This window comes from Ictidomys tridecemlineatus, chromosome 7 (genome assembly GCF_052094955.1).
Source record: "Ictidomys tridecemlineatus isolate mIctTri1 chromosome 7, mIctTri1.hap1, whole genome shotgun sequence".
NCBI lineage: Eukaryota > Metazoa > Chordata > Mammalia > Rodentia > Sciuridae > Ictidomys > Ictidomys tridecemlineatus.
The window spans coordinates 134,472,515-134,491,127 of record NC_135483.1 but is presented as its reverse complement, the minus strand read 5'-3'; the positions used below and the strand labels follow the sequence as shown (position 1 = coordinate 134,491,127).

At 34.1% G+C, this 18,613-nt stretch overlaps 1 protein-coding gene and 1 long non-coding RNA gene across 11 annotated transcripts in view; one reads left to right on the top strand and one right to left on the bottom strand.

Moving 5' to 3' along the window:
* LOC144365556 (uncharacterized) overlaps positions 1–18,613 on the bottom strand; it is a 259,899-nt gene that overhangs the window by 29,415 nt on the left and 211,871 nt on the right. The gene's annotated exons all lie outside the window — the stretch shown is intronic.
* The window catches only part of LOC101973180 (sodium channel protein type 3 subunit alpha), a 110,146-nt gene that overhangs the window by 56,116 nt on the left and 35,417 nt on the right, over positions 1–18,613 (top strand). For 4 of the 10 annotated variants that reach the window (XM_005315717.5, XM_005315716.5, XM_040294405.2 and 1 more), the window contains 5 exons: positions 2,538–2,822; positions 8,911–9,258; positions 10,284–10,416; positions 11,747–11,985; positions 18,133–18,306. In XM_005315717.5, the coding sequence (XP_005315774.1) occupies positions 2,538–2,822; positions 8,911–9,258; positions 10,284–10,416; positions 11,747–11,985; positions 18,133–18,306 (1,179 nt within the window). Of the gene's footprint in view, positions 1–2,537; positions 2,823–8,910; positions 9,259–10,283; positions 10,417–11,746; positions 11,986–18,132; positions 18,307–18,613 lie in introns of those variants that run through there. The other 6 variants (XM_005315721.5, XM_005315720.5, XM_040294404.2 and 3 more) reach the window with 4 other exon arrangements.

The window sequence follows — 18,613 nt, the reverse complement described above, 5'->3', positions numbered from 1 at the left end:
GTGAGGCCAGTTTGGAAAGCATTATGGAGATTCCTGGGAAAGCTGGGAATGGATCCACCATCTGAGTTTTAAATTTAAAATGAAAGAACTATTAGGTTTATTTTGAAGACACATAGAGACAGGAAGTTCTGGAGCCTGTTTTGAACCACAAAGAAATGTAATAAGAAAATGTTCTTACCTGTGTAAGTATTATACACTAATCTGTTATTTGTTACAAGAAGAATTCAGGAAGTTGGTTGTGAAAAAACTGCTATTATTCTAAATAAGCAGGACATTGGCGGTGTCGCAGACATGAGAGATGACAGGAAACATCTGCCTTTCAGGGAATCAGCAAATCTCTGGAAGTGGAACAAGTGACAGATATGAGTTGATGAGTGACAGAGAAAATGTGTTGTGTCGGAGGTTACCTTTGTTGCTTTAAAAAAACCTGTTTTGGTTTTTAGTTATTTGAACTGCTACTCAGAATAGATAGGGAAATCATGCTTATGCAAAACAAATTCCAGATGTGATTTAAATGAACATGAGTTTCAGGATTATGGCAAGGGAATAGTACCACCACTTCCTTTGTTTCTAGGGACAAACAAGTTGATAAATGATATTTCTATGTGTTGAGTGCATGTGTCTGTATAATGGGGAAAGGAGAATTAGGATTGTATTTGGGTAAAATAAAAGATATATGTTGACATTTGTTAGCTCCTTCAAAAAATGGCATATATTATGTACTTCTGTGGATCAAGCACTTTGCAAACGTAACTTACTACAGACAAGTGCTTAATTTATTTGTCTTGTTATACTTATGCAGTCATGTAGTAAAAGATCTTTAGTATCTCTCATCTTTTACCATGGATGATATTGGAAGTATTAGTGCCAATCAACAGTCATAAAGAAAGTTGTCTAATAATATGCAATTTTACAAAAATATCTGAATTGAAAATTAGGATGTAAATAAATGCTAGACATTGTCTTATATCAAGTCTTTGATCTAGGTTTTCCATGTGAATATAGCACTCAGCATAAACTAATATTTGTGTTGCTGGGTCTAACACATAAATTTAGCACTATATTTAGTACTACAGTTAGCTCCTCTGAGGTCATGTTAACCTTAGAAAATCCACGGGGTAGCTTTTTTGGTTTCAAACATTTTATACTTCATTTGAGATGACATTCAGAAATAAAAACTACTTGTTTCTTTTCAGCAAGCAAGAAATAAAGCACAAAGTATTTTTGAGGCTGTAAATGGGTTTTACCTTTATTCCTTCCTAAAATAAGTTGCTATTTTATCGACCATTCTTTACAAACCATCATCTTTTATGAGATCTTGAAAAGTCAGGGCTCACACGTCTGCCCCCAGTCACCCCCCACCCCAGTGTCTGACAAAATTGACAATAAAATGCTTTTGAAGCCTTTATGCTACAAAAATTTACTGAGCACCTTTTACGTCAGATGACATACCAGTCACTGTGCAAAGAAACAATGACAAAATTCCCGTCTAACTTACAGTCTGTGGGGGAAGAGTGACAAAATAGTAGATAAATTAGAGTTGTTTTTATTTAGTAATGTGAAAATTTTTAATCAGTGTTTTCATAATTTAATTATTTTCACTTCTATGGTTTTGTTTAAAAACATGAACATACCTAATGAGAATTCAGCTTTGATATACATCATATTGTTTCATATCCTCTCTAAGTCATGGCTGAATCATTTCCAGTCTAAACATGTTCTTAATATAGATTAAAGTACAAAACATTTGTCATGTTTAACCTCAGAACTGTCTGTGTTTCATTAGCAGGTACAGAAACTCAAGATGCTTAGTAATACTTAGGGCTGAAATATAGCAAGAAAATATTTGAAAAAAATTCTCATAATCTCTTGAAAAAAAATGTTCATGCATTGACTTATTGATATGTTAATAATTTACAATAAATAATAATAAATTTGTAAATATTTAAATTTTAGAACAAAAAGTGATATACAATAAATTCTCTGAAATTGACATAAGTCCACAGATGTAGACTATATTCCTAAGTGTCATTCAAGTAAGTGAGGGGGAAAACTAGCCAACACATTCCCACTACTTCTATCTGGAGGTAAAATAGTAGATACTATAAAAGTTTTGAGTTCACAAAAAAGGAAAGTATTTTGTCCTGGCTTTAAAGGACAGTTACATATTGGAGAAAGAATCCAATTGGCTAAAATGGAATAGTGATCAGAGCAGCAACTTCTACCAACAAAGCATTTACTTTTAAAGATACAGACAACACTTTACAAGAGCAAACATCCCCTAAACTGAAGTTGATCTCAACAGAGATGAGCAAGGGCAGACTTTACTTGCCTTAATGTATAGAGTACCAGATAAATTTATGCTACTTATCACAGAAGGGTTATTTTTAAGTAAACTCTCTGGCAAAGCAAAATAAAAACACAAAAGCCTTAATTCACACATATAGTTAAATAGTCTCAAATGACAGCACTTGAACTGTGGTCAACTGACTTCCAAGTTACACATTCTGAGCAGCACCTGTCTCTGTCTTACACAGGCAGTTGCAGCTGCATCCGCAGCTTCAAGAGATTTCAGTGGAATAGGTGGCTTGGGAGAGCTCTTGGAAAGTTCTTCAGAAGCATCAAAGTTAAGCTCCAAAAGTGCCAAGGAGTGGAGGAATCGGAGAAAGAAAAGACGACAGAGGGAGCATCACGAAGGAAACCGAGAAGGAGACAGGTTTCCCAAATCTGAATCTGAAGACAGTGTCAAAAGAAGAAGCTTTCTTTTCTCCATGGATGGAAACCGGTTGACTGGTGACAAGAAGTTCTGCTCCCCTCATCAGGTACAGATGTCTATTGGGAGCTCTGGTTTGTTTTGTCATTGCTTTTGCCTTCTAATTACCATATTTCCTTTTGGTGCATCTTTGTAGTATTTAACTTGAGTGACAGGCTTCTAACATTTAATACAGTTATATATTAAAATTATAAATTCTTTAAAAGGGATTTTTAAAAATTAAACCATTTATAACTTTTAAGGGAATCTATTTTAAACATTTTTATGATTTTGAGACCATATTTCTTTTTTTTTTAAGAGAGAGAAAGAGAGAATTTTTTAATATTTATTTATTTTTTTAGTTTTCGGTAGACACAACATCTTTATTTTATTTTTATGTGGTGCTGAGGATCAAACCCAGTGCCCCATGCACACCAGGTGAGTGTGCTACAGCTTGAGCCACATCCCCAGCCCTTGAGACCATATTTCTTAATTGGTCTTTTTTTTTTTTTTTTTTTGGTACAACCTGCTCATCAGACTTTTTAGTGGGATAGTTTTGGAAGCTCTTGTTAATCTTTTTCATTTTGAGACCTCGGAAAAACTATTTTGCATGTGTGGGTCTCTCTGCCTTTATCGTCTGAAACTGTAAAATGTAACACATGTATGAATTTTGAAAAGAAATGTCTCTGGATTTTCCTTTTGCCTTTATTCCTCGATGTGAGAATTGCACTGCTGGTAGTCTCCATTACACTGGCCTGGAGTCATGCCATGATCTATTAGAGTGATATTATGGCCTAAATGCTTCTGAAGAGATGACATGAAAAACAGTCATTTTTTCCCCATAATTTAACGCCTACTCCCCAATGCTTTAACATATTTTCAAGTCAAATAGGAAAAAATAGTTTCAACTCTTTGTTGTTAATAAATACTATGGATTCCATAATGTAAAGAGTAAATAGTTGTGTAATGAGGACAGTTGGGGCTAACTACTACTCTCTCACATAATACAAATGTAAAATATGGTATTTAATCATGTAACACATTTGGGATTCATTTGAAGCCCTTTAAGGAAATCACTTTCTCAGACAAAAATGTTTTGAATTAAAGAGTCACCCTTAGCTGTATGCAGTGTCATATGCCTGTAAAACCAGCTTCTTGAGAGGGTGAAGCAGGAGCATGGCCAGTCTTAGGCCAGCTGGGGCAATTTAATAAGACTCTGTCTCAAAATTTAAAAATTTAAAAGGCTAGGGATGTATCTTAGAGGTGGAACAATTGCCAAGCATGTGTGAGATTCTGGGTTCTATACCCAGTGCAAGGAAATAAACAAAATATAAAACAGTCACCCTTGGTATTTTGGCATTCTTAAAACTCTTGGGAATGATTAGGATTAGAAGTATTTTACAGTCTAAAATAATGACTGACACTATGAATGTTTGTGTTAAGTTCTCAACTCCAAACCAGTTCTGTGACCTTGGTCAAGTCACTTGTACTTTGAAATTTTCTGTAAATTTTCCCATATGTCTTAGAAGATTGTGGAGGATAAAGCAATATATGGAAATTCTATGTAACAAAGAGAAAGTTTCTTATTAAGATGGGTGAGTGAATTTCAAATGAAAATGCTAAAAACTTTGAGTAACTCAATTATAAATGCATATGTATAGGGAGTAATATTTACATGAGCATATTTATGTGCTTTTGAAAATAGTATTATTTCCTTTATAGAATAAAAACTGTTGATTAATTCATTTAGTCAAACAACAAAAATGTATTATCACTTCCCATGTGGCATGAATAGTGATCCTGGATATACCTCAATGAACAAAGAAATTCAACTAGCTGACCTCATGGAACTTTATTCTAAAGTTTTAATAAACAATAAACAAAACAAATTAGTTAAAACTGTGCTAGCAGGCCATAATTGCTAGGGGGGGGTTAAATCAATACAATGAGAACAAGAGAAATAGTTGGAAGTAAATTTTTTAATAAGGTGGTTTAGGAAATCTCCCTTGTGAAAGAGACGTTTTGACTAAGATTTAGAGGAAGGAAGTGACTGTCTGATGGAACAACATTTCCAGGCTGACCTGATGGAAGTGCAAGAACCTCATGTGGTGGCACACCTGTGCTGTTAAAGAGCAGCTCAGAGGCCTGAGTTGCAGCGGCTCACCCAGCTGATAGAAGTTGATAGAAGAGGGAAGTTAGCTAACAGCAGGTTTTAACACTGAAAAGAGAATGGGTCTATGCATATGGTACATATGGCTCATTTTCTATTTATAGATAGGTAGGTATATAGATAGATGGACAAAATTTCAAAAGCAAAAGAAATAACCAATTAGCATTCAATTTACAAATCCTAGTAAAGACAGGAAGAGGGCATTAACACAACTCATAAGCAGAAATAAGCCAGAAGCCATTTACAGTTCTGGCTTTGTCAACAGAAAAGGTCTGTCTCTGGTAGGAACAAGAATCCTTGCACAAGATGGACAGGGCATACTGTTTAAAACAAATACATTACTGAAAAGTGTCAAAGCATGGAGGCCATAAATTATGGGCACCTTGTCCTCTACTAATGTTAAATTTTAAATGTTAATTTACATTTATTATATTATCCTATTTTTCAATACGTAATGCACAGTAGTGTTGAAAAATGAAAAAGTATTTAAAGGTGACCGTGGAAACCGAATCTTAACAAAGACTATGTTGCTTGAGTACACTAAGGCATTTTTATTTTAAACTAGAGGTTTTGTAGCTAGAACCAATTGCAGTTGTTGACTTATTAGAGACAACAAAAAATACATACATTTAACTTAAATTTTTATTTAAGAATTTCTAACAAATATTCATTTCACATTTTTCTTGAAATTTCCTCCAACTTTTTTCTTCTTGACTTTTCCCAGCCCACTTTGAGCCTAACCCTACATGCAGAATTGTGCCATACAGCCTTAGTTCTGTGTTTTATTTTTACTGCTGAAAATTAAGAATAAGTTTTTACTTTCTTAGAACAGGTTAAAAAAAAAATAAATCCCTGTAGCTTATTTCTTGGCAAGCCTGAGACAGAGAGAGATGGCCTCTGTTCAGCATCAAAGCTCTTTTTCCCTGAGAAAGGGTTGCCACAGCTGTGGGTATTCCCTTCACTCTGCTGTGTCTTCTAGTGTGTTATTTTTGGTTTATTTTCTCTGAATACTATTTTTGCTATCTTCTTTTTTGGTCTCTGTTGCCTTGAAAGCTGTGCTCACACCCATTATTATACTTTCCAAAGAGTGAATAGAAGTTTCAAATAAACTGAAAGATTCGGAACGCCTCTGAAAATACCCCAACATAAAAACATGTAAATTAAAGGCATGTACCAGATCTGTTATAGATGTGAAAACATACCAAATACCCACGACAAATATTACGCAGGTGATTTTCAGTTTTCAGAGAAGGTTTTATGACATAAATGTATTAAGATGATTACATTGAACCATCCAAAGGATTAATATAAGGGATAAGATAATATAAGATTGTATTTTCTCTAAGTGTAAAGTGAGGTTCACCTGCACTAGGAACCACCTAGAATATGTGGTAATTATTCAGATCCCTGAATCCTAGTTCCATTGGGCCTTAGTCTGTTTTGTGTTTCTATAACAGAATAGTTGAAGCCTGGATAATTAATAAATAAAAGAGGTTTATTTTGACTCATGTTTGGAAAGCCTTGAAGTCTAAGAGTATGGCCCTAGCATCTACTCAGCTTCAGGTGAGGGCTTTGTGCATGGAAGGTCAGATGGATGCATACAGAAGAGAAAAGAGAGAGCATCAATCTAGTCATTATGGTTCTGCCCCCATGACCCAACCACTTCCTTCTAGGCCCCATCTCTACACAGCCACATTGAAAAATGAAGGTTCTGATATGAACTTTTTTTTTCATTAGAGCAGCATAGTTATACACAGTAGTTGGTTTCACTTTGAAAAACCATACATGCAAGAAGTTTGATTTCTGTTATTATCCCCCCAATCTTTTCCTTCCTACTCCCTTCCCTATTCTTCTTCCTCTACTCTATTGTTCTTCCTTTCACTCCTTTATTTATTTATTTTTATTGGTATATTCTACATATACATAAAAAGTCAAAATTCCTTATGGTACATTTATACATGCACGTAACATGATTTTGTCAAATTCATTGTGTGTGTATGCCACATTTTCTTGATCCATTCATCGGTTGACTGGCATCGGGGGTTGATTCTCCAATTGACTGTTGTGAGTTGTTCTGCTGTAAACATTGAAGCAACACCTCAACTTTTGAGACACACATTCAATTCACAGCACCTACTTTCTCGATCACACTTCCAAAAAGATGGGGCTTCAAAATTCATATTTTTAAACCCTCAAAGTGATTTAAACATGAAGTTTCAAAACATGAGTTTTGAATATAACCAATAATATATTGATCATTTAAACTGAGTGATGAGACTAATATATTAGTGCTCTTTATAAATTGGGGAGGTTTTAATCTCCTGAATGCTTTGATAAGAAGCCAGTCTCACTACTGTTTTAGCATTAGGTAGACACTTGGGTAGGAACTGAATGTCACAAAGACACAGCCTCAGGTTCAATATGCTAAACAGTCATCAGTTCCTGTGGAGAATTTAACCAAATCCAAAGAAACAGTGCCATTTCTAGTGAATAGTCTCTCTCAAGATATCACTGGGATGAAGGGCAACAAAATTATTCTGCTGCTTTGGAGTCTGGGAGAAGCCATAAAGAATAAAGCTAAAAATGGCACCTAAGAATATCAGCCTGGCCTAATTAGGCAGAGAGACCAAAATAATCCAATAGAGTCTTCTTTTCCTATGTTTTTCCACTAAAAGTATTTTATGTGCTTTTACACTAAAACTTAAAAGGAAATGTGGAAGCAAGTTTGCTGCTAGCATATGCATATATATGCAGACATTTATATGAGTATGTAGGTATATTACCCTGGCTGCAAAAAGAACTAGGAAAGGGAATGGGAGACCAAAAAGAGGGGTCAAAGAAAAGTGTCAGCATTAATAACGAGGGAAGTAAACAAATATTCTGCAGACCAAATACAAATATTTTTGAAAATTGTCACTAAGAGTACAATAAACACAGAGTTATTTGATGCTGCCAGTTTAAATTTCATTCAAAAAGTTAAAGATTTAACACTGAGATAAATCCCCATTTTTATGGTACTAGAAAATCAATTACTTGATTTATTATGAATGTCAATAATAAAAACAATTTTGTGGGCTGAGGATGTAGCTTAGTGGCAGTATTCTTGCCTAAGTTGTGTGAGATCAAACCTGGGTTTGATCTCAGAGACTGAAAAAAAAAATCATGTCTAATCAACTAGTACTTTTTATTATAATTACAGTATTAAAGTGAAGTCAGAGGAATAAGCTATATTCTCCATCACCCTATCACCCTTTTTGGTAGAGTCATGTTATATGTCTTGTCTCTTTAAGCTGGTATTAAATTTTAAACAAGAATACTAATGTATGGTAATAGTTTAGGAAATCCTCTTTACTGTGTTTGGTATGACATCGAGTCACTCAAATAAAGTGAATCATTGATTGCCATTAGAGAAATTGTTAGGAAATTTGAAATACAGCATTTAGGTAAAGTTTTGTGACTTTTATTCCTTTGTGGATAGAATCAGACAGATCCATAGAAGATCTTGATTTTAGAATCCAGAGAAGAGAATGGAGAAATAATGGTATTCTTTCAATACTATAATTATCAAAATGTAAAATGGTTGAATTTAAAATTCAAACCACTGAGCCAAAATATATTTTCCAAGTCACAAGCCCTTCAGATCATAGTGGCACTTGCACCCAAAAAAAGAATCATTTATCCTTTCCAGCATCTAAACCCTTACCTACTATAGCATGGTAATGCAATCTGTCTCATACTAGAGTGAGGTTGTGCACTTGGTGAATTGCAAATCAGGATTCTTAGTCAGAACAACACTTAAATCATTCTATGGTCATTAATAAAAATATCAAAACACATATGTTTCCTATAAACTGATTGCCCATATTTAAGAGCAAGATTACTCTAGCGCAAAAGCAAATCATTTCTACAATATTAAGATTTTTATTAAATAACTGTGTCCTACTCCACCCCTTGCCCCCAATTCCTTTCTTCCTTGCTTTCTCCACAGTCTCTGCTGAGTATCCGTGGATCCCTGTTTTCCCCAAGACGCAATAGCAAAACTAGCATTTTCAGCTTCAGAGGTCGGACAAAGGATGTTGGATCTGAAAATGACTTTGCTGATGATGAGCACAGCACATTTGAAGACAGCGAGAGCAGGAGAGACTCACTGTTTGTGCCTCACAGACATGGAGAGCGACGCAACAGTAACGTTAGTCAGGCCAGTATGTCATCCAGGATGGTGCCAGGGCTTCCAGCAAATGGGAAGATGCACAGCACTGTGGATTGCAATGGTGTGGTTTCCTTGGTGGGTGGACCATCAGCTCTAACGTCACCTACTGGACAACTTCAGCCAGAGGTGATAATAGATAAACTAGCTGCTACTGACACTGTACATCAATTCAAAATGATCCAAGGCCTGGGCAGTTTAGCCTGTTATACCATCTCATTTCCCCAAAATGAAAGTCCTTACAAATAATATATGAATGGAAAACAATAGAATATTGAGAACCAATTGAATTGTATGCAACCATTACCTTTCAAATGCTTTATGTTAAAAGAACTTAATTTTTAGAGTCTGGAATGAAACCCAAACCTACAAATTTGGTAGACTTCCCAACACAAAATGTTAAGCACTTTGGTAATCAAATTTATTATAGACGTAGATTAGATAGGTTCACCCGAAATTATAAAATTATCCATTTATTTATATTCTGAAAAGTTCTTGTTCCTAAAATAATTAAATATTATATGACTAATATATTGATAATATGCAGTTTTCATACAACTGTCAATATTATAGTACAATTTAAAATGACTCTAAAGTAAAATGTGTTAATTTCTTGTAGGATGGCATATAGAAATAATTGAAGAAATCTCAGGAAAGCACACACATTTCATTGTACATCTGTGTTTGTGCATGGAAAAAAATTGGCCCATATATGTTGATATTGTCAATATAGCCTCAGAGAAGATAATTTATCCTTGAGACTATATAATCATAGTATTTTTCTTGGGGGAATATTAATCTGAGTGTTAATCATTTCTGTAAGCTGAAAATATAATTTGCATTTGAATTAAATAGTATTTTAGCATGCTTATAAAAATTTTCCCTGAAAAATCTGACATGTTAATTAAAATATTTTGTGACATGGTTGCCTTATACAATTTCATCCAACTGGTGAATTCTTGTCTAAAGGTATCACCTGTAATATTGTCTTCAAAAAGTGTTTATAATATAATAATAAATTCAATATTTTATTATTACTTGAAAGTGATTACCTGAAAAAAATTGCATGCAGCATGATTTTCCAAGGAAGTGTTATGTGTTCTTGTATTATCTTTTTAAAAGGGTGGTTTGAGCCATCAGTATTTGGTTTGCAGGGTACCACCACTGAAACAGAAGTCAGAAAGAGAAGGCTAAGTTCTTACCAGATTTCAATGGAAATGCTGGAGGATTCCTCTGGAAGGCAAAGAGCCATGAGTATAGCCAGCATCCTGACCAACACAATGGAGGGTAAGAAGCAGGCGGGGCGAGGAGGGGGATGCTCAGCTCTCTATAGATAGTATGCTTTGTGGAGCTATTCTTTCTTCTTGGAGAATTCTTTGTTTTTTTTTTTTTCCCCCTAAGAACAGAACTGCATTATGGACATGTACATGTAAAAATTGTAGCATGTTATTATCACAAAAACTGACATTAGCCTATTTCTTTCTTACTTAAGTCCTCATCTTATCTATGGAGGGATACTCTTACCCTTTTTGTTTTGTTTTTGCAGTATTAGAGATTGAACCCAGGGCCTTCTGCATACCAAGCTAGCACTATTAGCACTACTGCATCTCCAGCCTTAGAATGATAATTTATCCTTGATATTGCATCAGTGAAGATCTAATCTAATGATACACTATACTTTATGTGAGCACTTCCTTTTAAAAATCTGAATGTGTAGAAGTACAGGGCAGTGGTTATGGGATTGGAAGAAGGATGAGAATGAGTTAGATCAAAACATTGCAACAAAAATCCTAAAATTTTCTCTCTTCCGTATTCCACCTACACAGCAAACATGACATTCTTTCAAAGGACACTTGACATGAATGCTCATTGGTTTTAACACACAGGAATGGACAGCAACTACTACTCCCTTATTTACATTTTAAACAAGTCCCTACTTCTTGAAATTTGGTGCAATATTACATTAGTACTGCACTTTTGTAAATAAATTATATGGATACATTTTAACAGATTTTTTTTAGAAAATATCAGTTGCATTTCTTATTTGTCCTGTTAGCATATTAGGTATCCAAATAGTCCCATAATAATTTTATAGCAGGCTTCATTTATTAAAATTACCAGTAATTTGTTTATATATGAGGCTAGAATTCTCAACTATATGAATAAAGGGTAGTGTAGATTTGGATCTGAATCCAAAGAAGAAAGACATGTTCTCATTCTATACAAGATCAATGTTCATGTGAGGAAACAATAGGTTATAGATCTTAATGAGGATCATAGCTTTAGACAATGTTCTTTAAAAGGCACTTTTACAAGAAACAATGATGTTTTGCTAAGTTTAATATTGCTGTGATGCTTATTTTGAAATTCTATTTTGATAAAGAGAATATAAAATTTTCTCTTTAATCATTATTTTGAATAAAAATGATCAAAAGGTTTATTTTCTGTGTTTAAAAGAGAAAGTCTATTTTAGTAGGACTATCTTGTCAAGTTTGTTAAGCTAATATGAATTTTTATTCCCAAGTAAGCATCAATTTTGTCAAACAATATATAGTCTACTAGCAACAATAATTCATTTTTATTGTTACTTACTACTATTTTTTTGTTATCCTCCTAGAACTTGAAGAGTCTAGACAGAAATGTCCACCTTGCTGGTATAGATTTGCCAATGTGTTCTTGATCTGGGATTGCTGCGATGCCTGGTTAAAAGTAAAGCATCTTGTGAATTTAATCGTCATGGATCCATTTGTTGATCTTGCCATCACTATTTGCATTGTCTTAAATACCCTTTTTATGGCCATGGAACACTACCCCATGACTGACCAATTCAGTAGCGTGTTAACTGTAGGAAACCTGGTAAGTTCATTTGAAATTTACTTATTTTCTGTGTAGAGGTAGAATAGGTAGACCAAAGGTGGTGAGGAGATGTGTGTCCTGTGTTCTAACCCCCCGAATTATATATTCTTTCTTCATAAGAAAAAAAACAGTTAAAGGAATATTACAGAGAATCTAGGAGATATATTCTAAAATTCACCCACTATCAATGCTGATTGTTGAAGCTAATGTTGGTGCAGACTGATCATGGTGTCAACAGTAATAAATAAACTCCTCACAATCTTCTATTTTTTACTGAAAATGTAGGTCCAGAGGAATTACAAGATCCTGGTTATCAGTCCTAAGGTGATAGCATTAACAGACACACGTTTTAAAGAAATTATGTCTATTGGAGGGCTGACCAAGGTTTGGATTTCCTTTAAATGGGGAAAGGGACAAGCATAATTGTTTCAAATTAATGAATTGCTTAAGTGATAGTCATGGAAGAAAACAAATGACAAAAATGCATTTGTAATTTAGCCCTATTTAAGATCCAAATTACTTGAGCTTACATCTTTTTTGCCAATGTACATTTCCTCCTAAATCTACATGCAAAAGAAAACAATTAAGATGGATGAACAACTTTGGCTACTGTGACCTCTCTGTGTTAGACAGTTTTGCTTAGTTTTTACCTTCAAAATACCAAAATATCTTTTCCTCATAAAAATTACCCTTATTTATAATTGAACACTCGGTTTTAGTACTTAAGACTATCTTAAGAAAAGATCATAGCCAAATATCAGTGATTATGTTTATTTTAAGGTATCTTTAGTGCCTAATACCTGGAAATGTTTCAGATAAAAATATATGGGATAAGCAATTCCTTTTGTAGTTTCTGAAAAGTAGTATATACCTGGAGTACATTGTTTCCTTGTGGGTGATAGAGTCATCAATGAAGATGATGATGTTTGGTTTATTAAGCCCTAAAGGTAATAGCATCATTCTTTCTGATCCTAGGGATCTGATCAGAGCTTTGAGGTTCAGGAACTTCCAATTGTGACCATCTGGTGTGTTTTAGAAGCATTCTCTCATGCCTGAAGGCAGAGAACTTATTATTCGTATCAATTTCACATTAGAAAGCTCCATCTTCTTTTTAACAGAAAGTTACTAATAAGGGTAACACCTCCCAAACAGCATGTTCCTAAGGCTTTTAATACCTGTGTGCTTTTTGAAAGTTATTATTTGAGCCTAAGGCCTCTAATCAGTGGGGGGGAAAAAGCTATTTCATTCATTTTAAATGAAATGTCTAATCCATGAAAGTGTTAGTTTCTTTCCTCTGTCTGATTACCCCTTTCTCCCACCATCTCTTTCCTACTGGTTTCAACAGGATGTTATGAGTTAGGATGGACATAGATAATTTATCAAGATCTTCCTCTTTACTAATTCCACCCCGGTTGGAGGGGTGAGGGAGACTGACTCACAGAATGAAAAGAAAAGGTGAATCACTAAGCTTTGTAAAGGGGCTTTTGCAGTTGGGTTTCAGGAACACTTCTTGGACGTAGCCCAAACACTGACTGTGTCTTTTGTAGTCAGGGCAGAAAACATTCAGCCACAGCTGTGAGCACAGGTTTACATCTTCTATCCTCTGCACTAGAAAAAGATTAGATCTCTTTTTGAGTTCCAATTCAATGACCTTCATGATAGAAGTGTGTTGGGCATAGGTTGGTAGCTGCCCACCTCCTCTTCGTCAGCCTTGGCAGCATATGGCAGCCCTGAGGCATCAAGCAAGTGGAGGAAGAATTCCCAACAGATGGGGTGAAAGGAATTCTGAGCAGACAATTGCAGTATTCCTTAATAAGTCACTTCAACTTTTCTGCACTATTAGATTCAGGAGAGTACCCACCATGTTCTCCATCTTTAGCACCTGTGATGCTGAGGTTTTTTCCTGATGCATTCCTTGATCTTTCCAGTACCACCATCCCTGCCTAATTTATCTTTTGTTTGTTTTTGAACTTTTCTTCTGATTCCTATTAAGGTATGTTTTTCACTCATCAATGCTAGGAATTACCTACTCTAGTGGTATAACTTTTGTTCAAGTCCTATATTTACAACTGTTACAGATCATAGCTCAAGGATTACTTTAGATGAAATCAGGGCACAGCTGGAAGGTCATCTTTCCCACAGCTTATTAGAAGTACTGTCAACATCATTTCAATTTTATATTACCTAAACTAGTGACCTTCTGGCTCCAAAGGTAGGAATATTATATTACGGCTTACTTTTCTTTTATTTCTTGTATAAACTTGATATGAAGACCCATTATTTTTTCTTTCAAGGTATGTCTTTTGGTTGTAAAACTACTTGTAAAATAATATTTCTAGTACTAATCTCCATTGTTTCCTGAACAGTCAAAACAGCCCCATCAGAAGAACCTTGTACCCATCTCTGAGAGCTATACCACATATATACTACACAAATATAAATACCACACACATATTTATATATGTACATGTAACAAAATATTTATCTGTTATTGTTCTCTACATTCATATTTGCAATGTTCTCACTCATCTCAATTTTTTGTATTCTTTAAGGTCCAACTTCAGTGACATCTCCTCTAACATGACACTCAGTCCATATGAACATTCTTAACTCCTAATACTCTTGTGAATAACTCAAGGTTGAATATTATACCTTGAGTTTGGATTTTCAGTCTCTTATACATTACTCAATGGCAGAGGTCATGACACATTTTTCTTTTGTGGCTCCAACTATGCTCACATAGTGGTTACTTGATAAAGAATCCACTGGTTGATTCTATCCCCAAAGAGCTGCTTGGAAATGCATATTTTTGTGAAAGAACACAAGCTCCTAAGTCAGGCAAAATTGGTTTTGACCATAGTAGCCCATGTTTACTAATAATATGGGCTCTGGAAAAGTATAACAAACAATCTGAGTCTTGATTTTCTATTATTGAAATGAATGTAATAATACCGATCTTTGAGAGCCTTTGTGGAGGTCGAATGAGGTAATGTGAAAACACCTTTCTCTGCGCCTGGCATGTAGCATGTGCTCATTAAACAGCTTCCTTCCTCCTTCCTTTTATATATGCTATTAACCTCTTGAACCCTTCTTTGAAACACTGATGGAAAATATTTCTGTTCTAGCTCTTGTGTTTTTCCCAGGATATTGGACAGTTAGGGAAATTGAATAGGTGAAGAATATTTTGGAAATTTGTCAGAATAGAGCAGGAAATTGAGGTTTTATGGACTTCCAATTGAGTATGGAAGCACAAGATAAATAGATGTTGGATTTTAGGGTAAACAAATGGAAAAACACTGATCTAAAGCACAAAATCTGCATCCTAGTCCAAGAGTCAATGCTAGGTGTCTGTGTGGTTCTGAAAAAGATCACTAATATCCTTGGGTCTGTTTTCTCAACACACATAATCAATGACTGTGTTGGATTAGCGAACTTCATTTCCTCCTATATCTACAATTCCATGACTTTATGGTGGTGACCTAAGTAATGAGGTAGTGGAGTAGAACAGGGAACTGATGACTAGTAGATTGCTGGTAATAGAACCATCAGTAATTCAGTTTACTGTTGGGGAAACAGGCTCATGAAGATGGAAAGGATAGATATCAGGAAATAGACTTGAGTGATCCAACTATGAGAATAAGAAAATTTATGATCTCTCTATCTCTGTGAACTGAAACTGCATTGTAATTAATAATAACATATCAATAAGTCATAGCTTAATTTTAAAAGTAATTTGACTATAATTTATATGTATCTTATTTAATACAACAACCTTATAATATTTATACATACGAAAAATAATATATATATTTTATATAGTGAGGAAAAGAGTTGGAAAGTATTTCATGTGTACTTAGCTGTCTTCAAACTATATTATACCATTTTGGTGGTAGTATGGCATATTTTGTGTGGAGTTTCTAGTGTGCCCCTTAAAATATTTGAACGTCTGTGGACTAGCTTATTGCTGCTCCAATGAGTTCATACTGACTTATAGATGAATATTTAAAGGTTTTGGTTGAAGCAATAACAAAAGAACACAAAAGAGTTGTGAATCCTTTAGTCTTGAATTAAAGTGCCCCTTTTCGTATCCTGTTCTTGCAGTACATAAAAATTCAATCAGTTCTTTGCTGATTAGTTTAATCAAATTTGAGTATCTGGAAGACATCAAATCTGCACAGAGTTTCTATAAGAAAACTATGTGTTTTTATAGGAATTCATTTTTTATTGTTGTTGTTTTTAAGCTATTTTAAAACTCATCCTTCCTCAGCTTCTCTAAAAGCTAGAAAGAGACCACCAGTCATAGTAGGTTAGATAACCTCTTCATCATATAAACTTTCCCAGCCAATCTGACAATGCTAAATCCAGACTAAAATGTATCAAAAACAATGATTTGGAAGCCTAAATTAAAAGCATTCAAAATGATATTGCTTTTATTTTTAATTGCAAATTGTAACTGCAGTGTTTTTAAAGAGAAGTTGCATGGTGGTATTATGTTTTGGATGAAAGAGAATAAATTTAGGTTTTTAAAGAGAATGAATTTAGGTTTTTAAATGTAGGAGACTTAGTCATTTCAGAAGACCTAAAAAGATCACCTCATGATTTTCTAAGAAGAGATATTTGAAGATCATTTAGATAGAGAATATCTATCTCACTTTAATGCATTCCTATTGCCAGGGTGCCTTGTTCAAATAATAGCTGTTCTGAAAATATTATATAAGAAATCAAATTTGTGTAAGTTAGAACTTAAGTTCACTAGGGAATGTCACAATCTGAAAAAAAATCCCATGGTGAGCTGTTCTTATTAATAAAATGAATATATATATTCATTCTTCAAAGTTAATTCCATTATGTTCCTAGATTTTCATGTCTTAAAATGCATCTTATTTCTGGTTAAGTGAATTCATGACTAACAGCAGTGAAGTTCTTTTCTGGCATAGCCATTTTCCTTAGATCTTGCTGGAATTAGGAAAATGAGATGTTAGCTACATTACTTTTATAAGAGTGGTCAAGATTTCTTTTTAAATTAATGTGATGTTTTAGAGCACCAACTAATTTTAATAATATTGTTATTTTAACATAATTCCTTCAATTTCAAAGTCTGATTTACTAAAGCTGAACTTTGTGATCATAAAATGCAGTCTTTCTTAAAAGAGAATTAAGAAAATTGCTTTAAAAGACTTTTTGCAAGAGTAAGTCCATAACTCTTCATGTCCTTGTATATCTTCACCTGTGGGTTTTTGTTTTTGTCATTTTTAAAAAAACAGGGATTGAACTCAGGGGCGCTCAACAACTGAGCCACATCTCCAGCCCTATTTTTTGTGTTTTATTTGGAGACAGGGTCTCACTGAGTTGCTTAGCACCTCGCCCTTGCTGAGCCTGGCTTTGAACTCATCCTCCTGCCCCAGCTTCCTGAGCCACTGGGATTATAGGCATAAGCAAGGGCACCTGGCTTCACCTGTGGTTTTAAGTTAAAAAACAATATTAATTGTCTTTCATTGTTTTTCTTTTTGTTATCAAATACACATTTTTATCTAGCCACTCAAATAATTTCTTGATCATAATTATGGGTATATGCATACTTAGTTTGTACTCTTGATGATTGCAAGTAAATCTCTAGTTCTGTGCTCTATTAATTCATTAACCTTAATTCTGAGGCATGCACCCAAAGATTATTATTTTAAAATAATCTTCTTTTAGGAATGTTTATAAAATTATAGAACTAAAACACTGTTTTAAAAACACAAAATCTAGAACAAAATATATATTTTAACCAAAATTTAACTAATTTTTATTAACTTTCATTAACTTTTAGATTTGTTCCTGATACAAAATTATTTCCCCAAATAAATCTGCATGTAGAAGTGTAGTGTACCAAAGGGCAGTAATTCAGTAGCTATTATTCAGTATCAAATTTATAACGTGAATGGTGAAATTTTTTAACATCTATATTTTCCCTGGAAATCCAGCGGATTTGTTAAATGAACCAAAGCCACCTAACAAATTACTACCTTTTGGGGAATGTTAAACTTGAATTGATGCTAAATTTAAAGTTTAAATATTTTTACTCATTAACATTCTTCTTTATAAAATCCTGAAGCACCAACATTTTTCAGTGCCATCGAAGTGCTGCTTTCTATTTTACTTTAGGTCTTCACTGGGATCTTCACAGCAGAAATGGTTCTCAAGATCATTGCCATGGATCCCTACTATTATTTCCAAGAAGGCTGGAATATCTTTGATGGAATTATTGTCAGCCTGAGTTTAATGGAGCTGGGTCTGGCAAATGTGGAGGGATTGTCTGTACTGCGATCCTTCAGACTGGTACCTGCATACCCTACATTTACATCAAATCTCTCATTTGAATAACATATTATGAGATGTATATTTACAACTTACTTCAGCTTTTGTAATGATGTTATAATTTACATCAATATGTGATATCCTAAGAAAATACATAAGCATTCTCTTTAAAGCCAAGAATATTTTCAAGGAAAAATAAAAGTGGTTGAAACACTTTATAAGGATGATATATAAAGAACACTTTTATGTCATAAATTTCTGGGGTTTTTTTGCATTATAGTATGTAAAGAAATACAAATAAAAATGGTGGGCCTGTATTAATCTTAAA